General features: G+C 34.8%; 2 protein-coding genes across 5 annotated transcripts in view; one reads left to right on the plus strand and one right to left on the minus strand.

Moving 5' to 3' along the window:
• STX6 (syntaxin 6) overlaps positions 1-10,405 on the plus strand; it is an 87,408-nt gene extending 77,003 nt beyond the window's left edge. The window contains exon 8 of the mRNA XM_036343174.1: positions 10,288-10,405. Coding sequence (XP_036199067.1) covers positions 10,288-10,301 — 14 coding nt within the window. The 3' untranslated portion in view covers positions 10,302-10,405. The remainder of the gene's footprint in view (positions 1-10,287) is intronic.
• Positions 1,933-19,206, minus strand: part of XPR1 (xenotropic and polytropic retrovirus receptor 1) — a 106,379-nt gene continuing 89,105 nt past the window's right edge. For 3 of the 4 annotated variants that reach the window (XM_036343170.1, XM_036343168.1, XM_036343169.1), the window contains 4 exons: positions 17,892-18,058; positions 15,954-16,093; positions 10,339-10,560; positions 1,933-7,810 (listed from right to left, as the gene is read on the minus strand). In XM_036343170.1, the coding sequence (XP_036199063.1) occupies positions 7,750-7,810; positions 10,339-10,560; positions 15,954-16,093; positions 17,892-18,058 (590 nt within the window). In that variant the 3' untranslated portion in view covers positions 1,933-7,749. Of the gene's footprint in view, positions 7,811-10,338; positions 10,561-15,953; positions 16,094-17,891; positions 18,059-19,206 lie in introns of those variants that run through there. The other variant, XM_036343171.1, reaches the window with a different exon arrangement.

The raw sequence follows: 19,206 nt of genomic DNA on the forward strand, positions 1-19,206 counted from the left end.
AATCAATCTATGGAAGTACAGAAAAATGTCTAAATTTAGTAGTTGACAGGAATAATCTTTGGTGAACTGGTATTTCTGATCTATCTTTGATACTTCCTCAAAGGGAGACAAAAGCCCTGATTAACTGAATTTTTTAATTTTACTGACTGATCTAGTCAGAAGGCAGTGTTTAAGAAGCCACAAATAAGCAAATTTCTGTACTTCACACAATCTATACTAATTTTTAAATTTAATGAACTGGCAAATACTTTGGGAGTTAATATTAATACCCTTCTTCTGGATTCTCTTATTACCTGCTCGTTTCTCTTGAGTTAGTTGGTTTTCTCCTTACCTTATAAACTTACCATAACAAAATAGAAAAGCATAGTAAATCTACTACCAAAAATCATATATTAACATTGGTTGTTCTATGAACTTATGCAGGAAAGCAGCCATGGGGCTGCTGTAGTTGGAGCAAGGCAAAACGATCTATCATTCTCATTGTCACTCAGCTATCCAGTCAATATAAATATGTTAATATTTGAGGGGAAACTTTGTTTTATAAAGGTAAACAATAGTTGAACTTTGATGCTAATGTATTGCTTAGTTATATAATTTAAATGTTTCCTGTGTGGGAAGCTGTTCCCAGTTGTTAAAAAAGAAGTATATCCATTCAGATAAGACATATCTAACAAGTAAATTATAAGATGAATTGTAAGTACAGTTTTTTGGCACTAGAAAGTTTTGAAGAAATAAATCTTGTCAGATTTAATAGTTCTATTTTTTAAAGGAATTAAAAAAACAGAATAATATCTATCTGGGAAGTGGTGAAGAGGAGTCTCTAACTTGAGATAGAAAATTCAGCTTACCCTGGGGTGGATACCTAGTAACAAGACAGTCTGGCTTTTTTGGCATGTGGTTTTAGATAAGTTGTTTAGAAATAATTTTATCAACTTTCCCTGCTTGTCTCCATAAAACTATGATGATAGGAATTCAATAAACACATACTAAATTAATTTTTAAAAATTCAAAATGCCTTAATTTCCTTAGGACATGGTGAGAAACTAGAAAAAGTAGTAAATCAGAAAGTATAAAATTAAGTCATTATTATTCTCATAAACTTAAATGAGCTAATCAAAATTGTCCATATGAAGGCGAAGGTCACTAAACACAGTCCAAGGATTCTGGATATGTCTAAGATAGATAAATGGAGAGTGGCCTCTGCAAATAATCTGGGATTGTATTCTCAGCTGGTCTAGGTTTTTATTCATCTACAAATTGAGATGCCTTGTTAATCCACATATCCAAGATGCTTAGTTTGAAAAATGTAAAACACTATGCACACAAATGTTGAGCATGTATTATTATCATCAGATTGTAGAAAGGGGTATTAAGCATCCAGTGATTCATATACATTCACAATTTATCTTGAATTTAATCTGAAAACTCCACATTAGCACATTCTGTTTTAGCCTACACAGAAATATAGTAATAGCGCTTGTGGTATTAAAATAAAAAGGTTTTTATGCTTTAGTCAATAAAATATTTTTCTTTTTGCATTTTGAGTATATTCATCTTAGGGTTAGTTAATTTCAGAATTTTTCCTAGACAGACAGATGTAAAAACTGGTTAGTAATTATATAGAAAGTTCTATGTTCCCACATAGGGCATAGATATATAGTGATAATAGGTGTCCAGCTCTCCAACATACAATTGAACATATTATTTCACCTAATACTTCAGATTCTTTGAATCAACCCCATTAGTTTAATGTCACACTTCATATATTACCTAAAGAAAAAAGTTCATTTGCGATTATTAAGAGTCAAAATGTTTGAGCTAAACCCTTTTACAAGTTAGTCCAAAGAGGAATCATGTTCAGGAATCCAAGAAACTCAGAGAGAAAAACACAATCACACAAACCATTCGCCAGTGACAAAGGAGTCAGAAAACTGTTGGAAAACAGAGAGAGCTTGTAATAATGAAAAAAAGGGACAGAGTTTTGTAACCAATCACTTATTTTCTTTTAAAAACACATAACCACAATAACTTTTTGCTTTATACAACCATCTAGAAACTATAAAACAGTACCACATTGTGCATTTTACCTACTTATCAAGGGAACTCCACACTTCATAAGAATTCTATCCATTTAAGAAGGAAAAAGGAGACAGCTAATACCATAATCACAGATACAACATGAGTCCAAGCAAGCATCAATTCTTTGACGTCACCTTTCCCATTTACCAGAGTGGAGAGAGTAAGAAAGAAAGGGAGAAAAAAAGGAAAGCACCACCCACAGAGGACTAATCACATTTCATAGTTACTTTTGACAACTATAGCTCAGGGTGTTACAGAATAGCATCATTTGACCAACACAATGTGGTAGGGGGTGAAAGGAAACATGAGTAGAGCGAGAGGATTTGAAAAAAACATACATTTCACCCTATTCCCCTCCTAAATACTCTTCATTGACACAAACTTCTATGCTAATCTGGAAAATAGCAAGAAATTAATCTTCACAATGTGATAAAGCTTATGAGTTCTCTTTTTTGCAAATGTGAGTGGCTCACAATTTTACAGTTCAAAAGAATAACAATGTCATGATCAATTACTCTTTCTAGATTCCCCACAATCTTTCTGATTATTCTCACCATGCTGGTGTTGCTATACGACAATCAGGGAAGTATGGGTAAGGACCTCAGAGATGATGATACAGGGATAGTGAGATGGAATCTTGCTCTTTCTTAGAAGTCTACATCTTTCTGTCTGTAAGTCTTCCCTCTGATTGGTGGTGGTTCAGAGGAAAGGGCACAGGAAGAACTAATATGGTAGAAGTTTAATCGAGTAACTGGTTTGAAGGTATACAGATGAGATTGTGTAATTAGCAGACACACTAAATCCAAGGCAAACAGTTGGTTATTTGATTGTCCTTAGGTTCAATGGCACCATTAAAAAAAAAAAGAGTCAAATCCCGCTCCCACCCCCCAAACCTGAAGGTGGCTTTAATAAAATAAACCGAAGGTCTGCTACAAGGAAACATACATTAGATGAAAATTGCTATAATGATTCTCCTCAAGGAAACTCTCATCTTGTCCCTTTCCCTACCTCTTTCCTGGTTTTAAATAAGCCAATACATCTTGGAAGGTTGTTTTTAAGGGGCACCTCAATATCAAGAATTTTGCCAGTTCATACAAGAAAGGCATTATGAGCCACACCAATCAGCAGGCTCCTCTCCATTCCCAGGCAAAATTCTCACAGAGTTTATATTAGCTCTTCCAAATCTAACAAGATACTTTTTTCATATTTGTTGGATGGAATGTGGTTTTGTGCTGGTAAAATTATTAGTGTTGTAGCACAGATCAGCACAAATTTCTTATGCTCTACTATAATCAACCCTATCCTATATTACCACTGTGCTCTGACATTGTTTAGACTGAAATTCAATGCAGACACTTATATTTTAAAATTTACTATCAAGACTGATACCTCAAATGCAGACATGTATGCTTAATTTATAAAATCTCACCTAAACTCTCCTTGCTTCAGTTAATTATCACAAGCAAAAAACAAAATTTAGATGCATCATAAAAAGAAAATGAACTAAGCTGATAAATTGGATTTATTCTTTACCTAACTTTTCCCCAAAGTTCTACCAAAATTTTTATTGTCTTAACCTAGTGACTATAGATCTTATGTGTAATGATATTGGCCTTTTTATTAGATTTGAGAAAAGCATGATTTTGAAGTTGAGAAAGCCAGAGATTCAACATGATTATTTCTGAAATCTGAGCAGCTATCTTAATTTTAAAAATTTAAATGTTATATAGCAAGAAAGGCAAATATGCAAATGATAAAAAACAGTAATTTGAAATTTGTTTACCAAATAAAGTTCAATAATTTCAGAGAATTCTAAGTTTTTGAATAAAATAATTCCATGGATAGAGTTATTTTCTAAATTATTTTCCTTAGCCTAAGACATTTTGCTAGTCATTGCTTGAAAAATGACATTTGGGCATGAAGAACTATTTCTTGAATAATGCAAAGTAATGGACAAAGATGACAGGAAAATAAAGGCAGGTCTCTGGCAGCAACATAACCACTGAGAGGAGAGACAGCATCATCTCTGTGCCATGGAGTTCACCTACCTTCCTAACCGCCCTGCATTTGCTTCCAAGTTCCAATATCTTCTTGCTCTTTTCTGCTATCTCCACAATTATTTGATTTCTCTTCAACTATGTCTGTTAATCTGATGCCTGCAGGACTCAGTAATAAATTACTTTCTTCTTTTACCTGGTAAGAAAGGATGAACTTTCTCTAGTGATCATGAATGTACTTCAGTCAAACCATGGTGGATTTTACCTCTAGTAAAATCTCAGTTAATTTCTTAGAACTCTCATGTTGAGAATATTGGGAAGTCATAGATCCTAAGGGCTGAGTCCCATTTTCCTTCTTTAAGGGTCCATATAGGTTACTGCTGAGGTGACTGGCGTTCTCCTCACATCATTGCTTTTGAATCTGAAGTTAAACAGCTTTCTTAAGGAGAAAAATGGTAGATGCTGGAAAAGAAAGTTGCACATGGGTTTTCAACTTCTTTCCAATCTTAAAAATAACCATTTTAACCTAATTAATGACTTAACCTTTGATTATTTTGTTGTCGTTCTGTAAGATAAGAAATCAATTACTCCATTTTAATGGTATAGGCAGCCTTAAAGGTGCATATTTGTGCATGGAAAATAAGCCACTTTTGTCTTTTACTTTCTCTATACACATCAATGCTTTCCATACTATCTATCACAAAATAAAAAATGAACTTCATTCTTTTATTTATACTTCCTTTACAGTCCTTTGGGGAGTATTTTAACTGGTATCATAAATTGCACACTTTCCAGATAAAATAAAACAAAACTAGAATTTCTAAACCTAAAATCAGATGAAAGTTTACCTTTGGTTAGATTGCTGTTCCTTTCATATGACTCTGTAATATTCATTTCCTAAGAGTCCTACTGAGAGTTTCAGTGCACAGGAGTCTCCATTAAAATTTTAGGTTGCACAGAGCATTCCCAACTGCTAGAACATATAAAACTTAGGAGAAAAAGAATACACTGTCTTTTTTGGAGGAAAAAACTGAAATGTATATTCTGTCTCCCAAACTGCTTCCTCTTGATGAGGAAAAGCCCTCTTTTCTCTTTACAGCTTTAGGAGAAACATAAAGCTGTGCGTATGTTTAAATATACATTTAAGCATCTGTCATGGTAAGCTGAAAGTTATGTAAGCCTTATCATTTTTGAATAGACTATGCTAATAGGACAAATACACCAGAAAAGGAATACATTCTAACATTATATTATCTATGAATAAATAATACTGATTAGGGCCTAAAATCATAATAGTTGAATAAACACCAAATTGGCCACAGGACACACTGAGGAGTTCATATGCCAGAAGTCACCTGTAAGATTCTGTGTGTGTCATTATACAGAGAATGGAGTTGATCATTCAAATTGCTCTGGATACACATTAGTACCACCAATTTTATTTGTATAAGAAATGACTGGTCCACTGGACTTATCTATGTAATTCAGTATTAATTACTGCTATTTCTTACCAGACCAGTGATATTTCCCCCATACTTTTAAAGTACAAAAACAATAGTTAGGAAAAAATAATGCAACCTTTAATCTATTATGGGGCACTAACTCGTTATCACTGATTACCATAAATGATTCAATTTATTTAAACTAAAAAAAAATCAGTAACTAAACTTTTCTTCTTCAGTTTTGGGACAAGAAATGCTTGGCAAAACACACAAAAAAAGCAATAAAAACCACAAAGCTGTATGATTTTTCAGAAGAAAAAAGTATTTTGATTCAGAAAGGGAACATTTTCAGAATCAAGATGGAAGAAAGTACTTTAAAAAGAAACTATTGTCAGTTAATTGATAGAATTTTGCTAGTAAGAATAACATTAATATAATCTATTGAAATTATGACAGGGATGAGTGAAGACTTGTGATGCATGGGAGAAGAGCTGATGATAAAAGGGGTATATCAAGGGGCAGTAAACATGTTTTTTAGACTAAGTAAGCAATAATAGCTGCCCTTCCATTCATTTGTTCTTTTGTCTAAAATTAGACTGAAAACAACATAAGTAATTTAATTTCACAAATCCAATGATGTTGAATCTTCACCTGGATCTGGAAAGACAGGAGGATTAAAACACATTTTACTTTTCCTGGTATTTATGTTAATTGTGTTAGATAATGAAATGCTATATTTAATGCTAACCAAATTCAAGAGTAAAATCCTTTATAGTTTTTGGGCTTATTTGGGTTAAGTTTAGGAACATAGGAAAGAAATTAGACAAAGTGCAAATGGACATTGTGAACAGACCATGACAGTCTGAATTGTCTAGTAATATACTTTTTGTGTATGACCAAGCTTAGACCCTCAAAATTTTACAAGTGAGTTTTCTATCAAGAAGGGCATACACCCAATGTTCATCCTTTAAAACTGCTGGGAGAAATGGCTGCCAAGGTCTGTTTTATCAGCATAATGTGAAAGAGGAAGGATAATTTGTTCTATGCTCTCAAAAATATGGTTTCCCCAAGACAGACTTACTTTGATCACATTCAGGCTAATGGAAGTGAGCCCAGAAGAAAAGCTATCCAATGAGGGTGTAGAGACCCTGAAATAGCTTTGTCTTCTAATTCAGAGTTAGTAAAGGCTATACAAGGCTATACTTCAATTACCTTACATGCTGAAGCTTAATTAGGCATAACTTTAGTTGTTATGGTTGGAATATGGGAAAATGTATTCCACATCTGCTCCTCAAAGAAAAAAAAAGTATTAGACCTCTTAAATTTTAACCGGTTGTGTGAAAGTGTGCGGATGTTTTGTTATGAGAGACATGCTCAGCATTCTAAAGCAGCAGCGACTTAAGAAAATCAGCAATGAAGCTTTGGCTTAAAATTAAAAAGAAAGAAAAGAAAGTCAAACGGGTGCAAGTTGTCCCATGAAAGAGGTATTGTGGACTAAACCCTCATAAATGCTGTCCAACGTTAGTTTCCCCCGTCTTCTTTCACTGTTATCACCTTCATTGCACAGGAGTTAGATCATTCTTTTATGATTAAGTTTCATAAATAATGAGAAAACTATATGTAACAAATACATCATATTTCCCACCCACCCAGCAACCCTCCCCAAAATAAGAAAAGTTACATCAAATTAAAAAGTAGCTTCATGAATGAAGGTACTGCTCTAAGTTGCACTTTCCCTGCAAGTGCGGCCAGTGCTTTTGCGCTGGGTATGAAGGAAAGGAAAAAATTCTCCACATAAACTGACGAAAAATTTAAAAACTAATGTCCGGTTTCAACCAGTCAAAACCGGGCCAAGCAGAAGCCAAGGTAACTCAGTACCATCCCATCACAGGGTCCTTGCAGTGCCTGTTCTTCATCCTGATAGGTTTCTGTGTCCTTGTGATTGTAAACAATCCATTTGATACTATGTTTTTGTTCCTTAAAATGTCCTCTGATTGGCAAAATGAAGTAAATATTTGTTTTAAAAATAGAAAATGAAAATTAACCCAGAATAAAAGAAAAGAAACACAGTGAGCTTGTTTGGAGTCCATAGGATCCGATCTGGAAGAGCTCAGAAAATGTGTTATGTATCTTCTCCTGTTTTCGGCTGGAAAGGTACTAGAGGTTGCGTTGGTCGAGGAAAGAATTGTAGAGTAGGAAAACCAAGGATGTTCGTCTAGACTTCAGAGGATTCAAGTGTTAGCTTCATCATCTGTGTCTTCTATCAGTACCTTAGTGTCACGAGTCTTGGTTCTAGTGGTAATAAGGGGAAAAAGAAGACTTAGTCCATTACTAAAATACAAACACATCCACAGTATCAGATCCACTTCCAAAATACCACCATTAAGAATAGATCCTAAACAGGCACTATCTACTGTACCAGAGAGACTATTCCTGAAGTTTTATCTTCAATTGCAGCTATTATTGGAAAAATACTAGGAACCTAGATTGCAACCAGAGGAAGGTAATAAGAACAATGGCAGGTCATGTGCAACAGAGAGTAGTATTCTGTAATAAGAAGATCTGAGTTTGATTTTATTATGTATCTCTTTAACCTCTTGGAGTGCCAATTTTCATCTGTAAAGAAGTAATAATGCATGTTACCCATACTACTACTCTCACCTCATAGAGATAATGTGAATATCAAGTAAGAAAATGGATATAAAAAGCACCAGTAAAGCATTCAACAAATATTAAGAATTATGATGAGGATGGCAGAAATAATACTATTTGAGGTATTCATGAAAAACCAGGGGAGTTAGCCTGCAGAAGACAAGACCTAAAGAGAGGCATGACAGTTGTTTTTAGTTGACAAATGATCCTAATTGGGCTCTCAGATAACAGTCTCTTTGGAAAAGAAACACAATGAGCTTGTTTGGAGTCCATAGGATCTGATTTGGAAGAGCTCAGAAAATGTGTTATTGGCTAGAAAGTTACTAGAGGTTGCGTTGGTCGAGGAAAGAATTGTAGAGTAGGAAAACCAAGGATGTTCATCTAGACTTCAGAAGATTCAAGTGTTAGCTTCATCACCTGTGTCTTCTATCAATACCTTAGGTTGTGTTGTTAAAGGCTGCACGAGTCACAAAGCACTCAAATTCAGATCTTATTTTAGATTCACTGCTCTCTCCTTGAACAGAACCTACTCTATTGTTTTAAAAATCTTCCTCTGGTTGCAATCTAGTATTCCAGTATTTTCCCATGAACACCTGAAGTTGAACATAATCTATTGCCAAAGAGCTTCCTTATTTTTGAGACAGAAATAGTGTATGTTTAGATTGCCCTCTGCTGGCAACTAACAAGGATTAGATTTTCAAATTTAGGAGCTCAATGAGATAATCCCTACAGCATTGTCTTCCTGTCCTTTGTGGCATTTATCTAGGAGACCCCACCAACCCCTATACCTCCTTCTCCTGCTTCTTCAAAACTCTGTTTCCTTGCTATAATAGTATCATGCTTTGTTTTGAAGTTCTTCTTACTGACCCTGACCATTCTTTTTCTGCCCTTTTCATTTATTTTTTTTCTCTTGCCTGCATTTGTTCCCTAAGACTCAGTTCTTTGCTCTATTCTTTTCTCTAAATTTTTCTCTTCAGAGAGTTTTCAAATTCTATCTAAAACTTGGGCAATTTCTACTCTGCTCCCCAGTATTTATAGGTTATCACTACAACCTCCTATTTTTATTTATCTTTGGTGCCTTTTAAAACATCTGCCATAGCCAGTTTGGCTCAGTGAATAGAGCATCGGCCTGTGGACTGAAGGGTCCCAGGTTTGATTCTGGTCAAGGGCACATGCCCGGCTTATGGGCTCAATCTCTCCCTCTCCCTTCCTCTCTGAAATCAATAAAAAAATATTTTTGAAAAATATATATTGCAGTGACATTAAAACTTACGAAACTATTACTTTCAGGGTGTCATTCTTCTTTGAAAAAATTCTGTGACTCCTTCCTGCCTACATGATCAAGCTTGCACTTTTGAGCCTTTTACAATCACATTTCATTTATTCAGTTATAATTTCTTACTATAGTTCTAGTCACATGGTGTTTTCCTCCCCCTCATTTCCAGCCTTATGTCTTTACTGTGCCTCTGCCCTATTCAAACGCTCCCTTATCCTTTAGAAAATTGGTTATGCTCAACTTTAAGTCCCCTCTTTCATTCCAATCCATTGCAATATGTGTACTACCTCTAAATTTCAAACATAGCCACGTTACATCCTGCACTTATTGTTATTTTTAACAACACACTGATAAAATATACTACTGTATATACTACTGTAGGAAAATAAAATAGCTTATATTTATTAAGCTCTTTCTGTGAGGAAACTGGTCAAAATCCCATGTCACAACAAATTTAATCCACTCAGCCACCCTATGAGGGGGGACCATATTATTCCCAATTTACAAATAAGAGTTAATATAGATAAAGTAAGTAATTTGGCCAAGGTTACATAGATGGCAAGTGGCAGAGCCAGGATTCCTAGTTTGTAACTTGAAAATTATTTGTACACAAAACATACTGAAGAGTCATAAATTATTCTCCAACAAATTTTCTCCAGTGTAATTTTAACACCAAATTAGTGGGCATTAATTAATGTATTAATGCCATTTTATTCTATGTGCTCATTAAGACATGCTAGGTCCTATGAAATTATGATTGCTGTTTTTTGCAGGTAAAAATGGTTGAATGCCAGCAATTTCATTTGAGTCAACATAACTTATTTATTTAAATATTATCCAGTGCTTAGAACCTGAAGAAAATTTGTCTCACAGAAGGGGAAGCCATACGTACTGAGAAGCGAGGCGAGGCCGGCGCAGGGATATGCTCTGGCTGTTCTTCCACGACCGGTTCTTCTGGCGGTTTCGTACTCCATCATCCTGGTCCATCATCTGCTCTAGAAGTGTCTGATCATCTGCATTCAGAGGGGCCACAGAGATGTCCCGCACAGCACGGAATTCACCACAGTTATTCAGATGTTCATTCTCCAGGCGGAAGAAGTTCCACACAAATCGCCTTAGCAAAATGGAGTAGGCAAATTGAAATGTAAACACACTATAACCTGTAAACCTTCCAGTATATCAAGTGTCTATTCATAGAAGCAAAAAACAAGGAACTAAGGGCTAGAACATTAAAATAAAATAGAAAAAGATGTCATGATAAGGGAGGTAGGAGAGTAAGAATGAAATAGGCAAAGGGAAGGGACATGGAATCCAGTTTCAGAGTACTCATTCTTCCACTTTATTGAACATATATTTATTGAGTGCCTACAACATGACAGGAAAAGGCAGTGAACGTGACAGACTAAGCCTCTGCCCTTGTGGGGTGTGACTTCTAGTGGCAGAGACATCATAATCGGTTAATGGTAAGTGCGCTAAAGAAACTAAAGCTGGCAAGGAGATAGAACAAGTTTCTCTGAAGAGATGGCATCTAGCAGAAACCGGAATGATGCAAGGAAGCAAGTCAGGAAAATCCTGAAGAAAAGTGTCCTAGACAGAGGAAATAGAAAGTATAAGGCTCCAAGTTAGAAAGGCCTTTGGTATGCTGGAACAGAAGGTGGTCAGTGAGGCTGGAGTGGAATAGGGAGGGTAAAATGGCAGGAGATGAAATTGGCAAGGTAGAAAAGGGCCTGACCCACAGAGGGTCTTATATATCATAGTAAAGAGTTTAGATTTTAAGGGTAATAGAAAACAAGGAGAGTTCTGAGCAGAAGAACGATGTGATTTGTGTTTGTTTGTTTTTTTTAAAAAAGATCATTCTAGTTGCTACACTGTGAACAGATCAGAGAGAGGTAAGAACAGCTGAAGGAAGACCAGTTAGAAGCTATTGCAGTAATCCAGGAGAGATGGAGACTTGGACTAAAGTGATGAGAAGCAGGCACTAGGATTTACGAAGATGGAGCTACAAAACTTACTGGGATGTGAGTGGTTTCATTTTTTTGGTCTCAGGAAATGGTAACACCATTTATAAGAGATCCAGATTGTTCCTATTAGGCTAGAACAGCAGTCGCAAACCTTTCTGACCTCAGAGACCACCAGTAGTCTGTGGATCACTGATTGGCGACTGCTGGGCTAGAGCCATTAGGTGTCCAAGGGGGAAATTCAGTACCTGGGTGGACATAAGTCTGCAGTTCAAGGGAGAGTCAGGGCTGGAGATAACAAAAGGAGAGTATTTCCTTTTGGAAATACTTAGGAATGGGCTTAGGAATAATATAAGTGGAGGAGAGACAAGGGCAGAGGATTAAACCCTGGAGTACTCCAGCATTTACAATTTAGGAAGGGGAAGAACCAGTAAAGGAGTTGAGAGGGAATAGCTAGTGAGACAGAAGAGTGTATTTTCTGAGAAATCAAGTGAAGAAAGTACTTTGCTGAGTTGTAAAATAAGTAGAGTACGGGTCATCTCTCCTGGACTTTGGATTTAGCAAAGTAGAAAGGCCATATGTACTAGGAGCATAGATTCTGGGAGAGATGGCCTAGATTCTAATCATGGCTCCACCACTTCCTAGGCATAATGCTTGCATGAGTTATTGAACCCATGCTTCAGTGTCGCCAGTAAAATGGACAGTAACAATACTTACTTCATAAAATTATTGTGAGGATTCAGTAAGTTAACATATGCAAAGGGCTCGGAACAGTGCCAGGTATATAACAGGCAATACTTAAGTGCTTGCTATTATTATAGACAAGAGGCCTGGTGCACAAATTCATGCATGGGTGGGGTCCCTTGGCCTGGCCGGCAATTGAAGCCTATTGGGGGCTGGTCGGCCGGGGGGAGGGACCGCAGGTGGTTGGCCTGCCAGCAGGGACGGGATGGGCCACAGGAGGTTGGCTGTGGGAGCACACTGACCACCAGGGAGCAGCTCCTGCATTGAGCATCTTCCCCCTGGTGGTCAGTGCACATCATAGCGACTGGTCGACAGGTTGTTCTGGTCGTTCTGTTGTAACAGAATGACCTGTTGACCAGTCACTAGGATGCGCTTAGGCTTTTATATATATTGATTATTTTAAAAAGTGATTCAGTATGAGTACTGGGGGGAAAAGAATTGAGTTGAATTAAAGGGCGTCTAGGGGAGGAGTGAAAGAATAGAAATAGCAAGCACAGACATCTCTTATTTTGGTCTAAAGGAGAGCAAAAAATGGGCAGTTGGAAGAGGAAAGTAGATTCAAAGGAGGTTTTTTGCTTTTGCTTTAAATGGTCGATAGAACAATCTGATTGTATTAAGCAAAAAATCTTTTAAAAAAATAAAATAGTCAAGAATGAAAAAGTGAGCTTTTTTTTTTTTAACTAAAAAATTTAATTTATAAAGCAGTATACGTGAAAGAGAAAGAAGTGGGTGGGGGAGATCTTGGTAGTGATGAACACCTAGACATTTGGGAAGGTGAAGAAATGCTAACAAATGGTTTACAGAAAGCACTGACAGCAGCAAATACACTGTTTCCAGATTCAATCTTTATCTTTCAGGTTTACCTTTGTTTCTAGGTTCTATCTTATTTTATCAGGCCATCCTGACTCAGAGGAATATTATATACCTGGTCTGAAAATACCTTTATTTCACCTCCATTTATGAAAGGTATTTTCACTGGGTAGAGTTCTAGATAGGCAGTATTTTCTTTCAGCATACTTGACTGTATTAGCATATAGTCTGCTGTAGGAGTTGAGATTCATTCCCCGCCCCGTCCCCCATATGGATCTAGTTGACTCGATATCATTATTACAAAACCTGTTTTTTCCCACTGTTATTTAGCCACCTTTATCATAAATTAGGTAGTGTCAATGCATGTGTGGATGTTCCTGGGACTTCCTATTCTGTTCCAGTGGACACTGTCTATTTTTTCACCAACACCAGACATTGTCTCAATTACTGTAACTATATAATAAGTCTTGATGTTTGAGAGTATAAGTCCTTTAACTTCATTCTTTTCAGGATGTTCTTGGATATTCTTGATTCTTAGTATTTCCATATAAATTATAGAACTGGCTTTTCAATTTTCACACACATACATCTTTCATTACATTTATTCCTAGATATTTGATATATTCTGATGCTATTCAAAGTGGTATGGTTTTTAAATTTTTCATTTTCTAGTTGTTTGTGACTGTTTTTATAGAACACCACTAATTTACATTTATATCAACCTTGTATTCAGGGACACCGCTATATTAATTTTAATAGCATATTTATACATTCTTTTGAATTTTCTACATATGCAATCATGTCACTGGTAAATAATTATAGTTATATTTTTCCCTTTCTAATCCTTATACCTCTCAGCCTCATTGTACTAGCTATATACTTATATGTATAATGTTAAATGGTGACAATAGGCATACTCATTTCTGATCTCAAGGGAGAGCTTACAGTGTTTTACCATTAAATATGATTTTGTTTGTTTTTTATAATCTGTTTTTTTCATAAACAGGTACTGACTTATTTCAATGACACTTTCTACATATATTGAGGGTTTTTCCTCTTTATTAGTGTGGTGTTACACAGACTGATTTTTAAATGTTAAATGATTCTAAATTTTAAGTCTTACATTCTTAGAATGAACCTAACTTGGTTGTGATGTATTATCCTTTGTATATATTGTTGGATTCATTAGGTAATATTCAGGATTTCTGAATCTCTGTATATGAGATAGATTGGTCTTTCCTGAAATGTCCTTGTAGGTTTAGATATCAAAGTCACGATGGCTGCATAAAGTGAACTTGGAAGTGCTCCTTTTATTGCTTCTTTTCCCTGGAAGAATTTCCTGTAAAACTGATATTTCCTACTCATATATTTGGAAGAATTCTCTGGGCCTGTAGTTTTCTTTGTGGGGAAGTTTTCAATATGAATTTAATTTCTGTAATAGATATAAGCCTATCTAATTTCTATTTCTTTTTTAATTGGTTTTGGTAAATTGTGCTTTTTGAGGAATTTGTCTATTTCATTTATATTTTAAAGTCCATTGGTATAAAATTACTCAATATCGTTTTGTGCTTTTAAAAAAATCTTTATTATTTTTGACATTTGTAATTTGTGCTTGCTTTTTTTTGCTTGATCAGTCACATTTAGACACTTTGTCAATTTTATTAGTCTTTTTTATTACATATTTTTTATTGATTAGAGAGGAAGGGAGCGGAGAGATAGAAACATCAATGACGAGAGTGAATCATTGATTGGCTGCCTCCTGCACGCCCTCTACTGGAGATTGAGCCCACAATCTGGGCATGTGCCCTTGACTGGACTCGAACCTGGGACCCCCTTCAGTTTGCAGGCCAATTCTCTATCCTCCGAGCCAAACCAGTTCTTTTTAAAGAACTCTGGCTTTGTTAATTTTTTTCTATTGAATGTTTATTTTCTACTTTTTATACTTCCTTCTACTTTCTTTTGGGTTTGATTTTCTGTTTTTAAATTTTTCTAATTTTTTGAGCTGTATGCTTTTCTAATATATACATTTAAGGCTACACATGAGCTTCTAAGCATGGCTTTAGCTGTAGTCCACATTTTCTTTTCTCATATTTTCAATTTCATTCTGTTCAAGATATTTTTCTAAATTTCCACTGCAATTTCCACTTTGACCCATTAAACATGTACTGCTTAATTTCTAAGTATCTGGGAATTTTCAGTTATCTTTTGTGACTTTACTCCTTTAAAATTTCCTTTATGCCCCAGCATATGGTTAATTTTGTTAAATGTTCTACATGCATGTAAAATAATGTATATTTAGTATTTGTTATATGCAGTGTTCTGCATATGTCAATAGGTCAAGTTGGTTAACTGACTACTTGTTTATTACTGAGAAAAGTGTGTTAAAATCTTCCTCTACAATTATAAATTCACCTATTTCTACTTTTTTAAAATGTCATATTTTTAAGCTATATTTTTAGGCATATACACATTTGAACTGGCTATCTATATCATAACTGAATCTCAAATCTCTACTTCAGCAAATTTCTTTAATGCAAAATTGGCTTTGGTGTTCTGCTTATACTGGAGTGCCTGCTTTCACTTAGATTTGGGGCTATCTTGTTAGATCATTGATGTTTTTAGGAAGATTTAAAATATTATCCAGCATTTTTTGTTTCCAATGAGAAAATTGGGCTGAAAAACCAAGACTGACAAATTGCAAAAAATGATTCTCAAAGGATTTTCATTTTAATTTCTAAGACTTTTTACTTCCCAAATGTTACTCACGACTCTTCCAATAGAGCCCAATTCTAAAAAAGCTTGTATGTCATCATCAGTAGTTATTTAACTTTGTAAAAATTAATCTTAGTCCTATAGAATTTTCCAACTTGGAGGCAGATAACATTGAGAAAATTTGTGAAATTTAAGCTTTTCAAGTATAAGTTTTAATAAATGTTAATTCGGACATCTCTTATGTACAAAGAATCCTTGATAAACTTTTCAGTAGTTTGCTTACCGGAATACCTCAAGGGGAGCAAAGACAGTAGCTATGATGTCCCCAATATGAGGAAACATAGTCATGGAGGTAACTGAGACTTGAATAGTCCAAGCAAAGCGCAGTATCACATCCTCTATGATGGCACAGTAGTAATAGGCCTGAGAAATAATAAGCAAATTGAGTATACCTACATCATGTTTCTCACAAATAAATACACCTATCACAGCAACGAGACACATACACCTTGCCAACAAGCACAGGTTCAGGAAGAAAAAGAGTTTTATTCTATTTTATATTTTTAAAAGATTTCACAAATTTAATTTCTTTTCTTAAAGGGTGCAATATCCAAAATGAAATTTAACTGAATTTCAGTAATCATTTAACAAATATATATTCATTCCCATATTGTATACCAGGCTCTCTTCTGGACCCCAGGAATAGAAGCCAGATGAGATCCTCAATCTGAATGAGATGACATTCTAATATGTACTTGATATGCTAATGACACAACAGCTATTTGAAAAGATTTAAATTTGTTAACTGTGCTATTTGTACTTTCTTATTATTTATTTTTTTAAAATTGATTTTAGAGAAAAGAAGGGAGAGAGAGGGAGAGACAGAGAAACATCTATGAGAGAAACCAGCCGGTTGTCTCCTACAGGGGCCCACAATCTGGGTATGTGCCCTGACTGGGACTCACACCTGCCAATTTTTGGTGTATGGGATGGGATGATGCTCCAACCAACCAAGTCACACCAGCCAGGGTATGCACTTTCATTTTCAAATTGCTTTACCCTATATTTGAAGAAGATGGAAGTAGGCTTGAATTTCACAAACATGGTTAAAGTTAAATAATGTTCCATTTTTACATGAGGAAAACAGCACTCGACTAACCAACTGTTCCAGGTACTAATACCCAGTAATAAGGAGTCCAGTTTTAGCTACAGAAGTCTGTACACACTGCCAAAAGACCAGAACCATAATTCATGGATTCACTCATTATTACTATCCTAACAATTAGCTCTTTAAATAACAAAGTGCTTCCTGGGACTGGGTGTGGTGCTCAATATTATTCACTGTTAATCCCTAGGAACTGATTTTAAGGTTCAGAGCCATGTTCTTAATTTTTAAATGAAGCTCCACTGGTCTCCACAAATAGTTTCTTCCCTTTTCAAGTAGAATGAATAAATCCAAAATTTACCATTTTAAAATTGAAAGAGATGTGGCAAATTTGCAAATTATTATGTAGAAAAGCATATATTTTATTTTCTAGGGTCATGCAAATATGTAATAGTAAACTGATTAAAAGATTCTATTCACTAATTTTATTACATAGAAACCAGTAAGTTATAACTATTTAAAAGGAGGAATGGATTAACATTTACATAAAGAGACGAACAGTTCATCTATGCAATCAGCATAATAAATAAATGTATTATTCTATCTCTCAGTAAGGTAAGAACACTAGAAGGAGCAAAAGGCCACATTCATTTGGTGGGCAACAAAGGACCATTTTTACCTGAGCTCATGTCTGCTCTCTGACTTGTGCTTACCATTACTGATTTTCTTTTCAAAGGAGATTTATGGAGGTACGTCTAACATCTTGGTCCTATAGTCTAAGTTTGCTCAAAAATAAATCATAAATTATAGTAAGCTATTTGTTCCTCTATTTTAGTCTTTATTACATGGTATTGCAATCTGTTTACTTACTGGTTTATAATATAGTCCATGGCCTCTTTAAAAACCAGAATTTTACTGTTTTCATTTTTTACAGTGCTTAGCATATAGTAAGCACCTTGATACATTTTTGATAACCAAATCAGTATTTTTTAGTCAACAGCTGTTTTTATAATTACATTAGTTGGGATTTGGTATATATTGCATGGGATTTAACTGGTGGTACACCTGAGGTTTTGTTTGTTTGTTTTCTTAAACAAACACAAACATTGTACATACTTTTTGGGGGTATACAATCTCTTCCCGAAGAAAGGTGTTTTCTCCTGCATTCTTATCAAAGAGACCCCAGTCCATCTTCAGATCCCAGATGAGAGTATAGCAGGAACTGATGACATAAAAGACAATCCACAGGTAAAAGAATACTCTGGTGTCTGAGTGATCTTGTTCTGAAGAAAGAAAAGGGAAAGGAAAAATTACTCAATTCAAGTAAATTCTTCATTAAATAAAACTAAAGAATATATTCTTTATACAGCTCCATAAAGGATGTAAGATTTTAAACAAATCCTCCTAGTAGGATTATTGTTGCACAAAGGTTAAATTAAAAAATCTGATTTTCCTGAAGTCCAAAAAGTAACCATCAAAGACTTGTAAGAGTCATAAACTTTGTACAAATGTGCATTTGGAATTTTGGAGATTCTATGTCAAATACATAAAAATCTAAATAATTGCAATGGAGGTTTTTAATATTACAAAAGATGTTATTTTAATTTTTGCCATCAGGTGGCAGCTTAGGGTCAAAGATGAAAAAATTTATGACATACCACTTAACAAGGAATGCACTGCATTTGCGTCAAAAAATTTCTTGGATTGTTTTTACTTTAGAATAATATTACCTTCAGACACTTAGATCTTGTCAATACTTACTGTGATAACAATGAGATAATTTTCTAGATAAAATACCAGAAAGTAACCAACTGATGAGAAATTTATTCTTAACATGTATACAAGCAAATTTCTTTCAAGCCACAAAGCAAATCATATTTTGCTTCTTACAGAGATATTTACTGATACGAAGGCCCAATGTGACTTTATGCTGGGAATAATATAAAGTGCACTAAATCCAAATAATAAAAATAATTTGCAAATATAGTTATGCAATTTAGTCTTTTTTTAGTCTTAAGTGCTTCATATGTTCTCTAATGAAATTATCTGTTAAGTTCGAGAGTCATCATGGTATTATTTGTGTTCTTTAGGTGTAGGTATAGGCATATAACTAGTAGTATGGTCCTGAATCATCAGGGGAAAAGAGACAAAACATCTAATTCAAAGGTTTAAATTTTGGTTAGTTTCGCAAAGGCATAGAAAGTAAATAATGTATAATGCACTATCTACAATCCTTTCTATTAAAGTAAATAAAGGCTTATTAATCATTTTCAGGTATTAAAGTGTTAAGTACAATATGATTCAAAGACACTTTGGCCATTTATAATCTAGTAAGTGAAACAACCATTTGTTACTGATGATAAATTTGAGCTCAAAATGAATTATAAACAAAGTACTATGAGAACATCAAGGAGAATTTGAATGTTTCCAA

The sequence above is a fragment of the Myotis myotis genome, unplaced genomic scaffold (genome assembly GCF_014108235.1).
Source record: "Myotis myotis isolate mMyoMyo1 unplaced genomic scaffold, mMyoMyo1.p scaffold_m19_p_18, whole genome shotgun sequence".
In the NCBI taxonomy this organism is placed as follows: Eukaryota; Metazoa; Chordata; class Mammalia; order Chiroptera; family Vespertilionidae; genus Myotis; species Myotis myotis.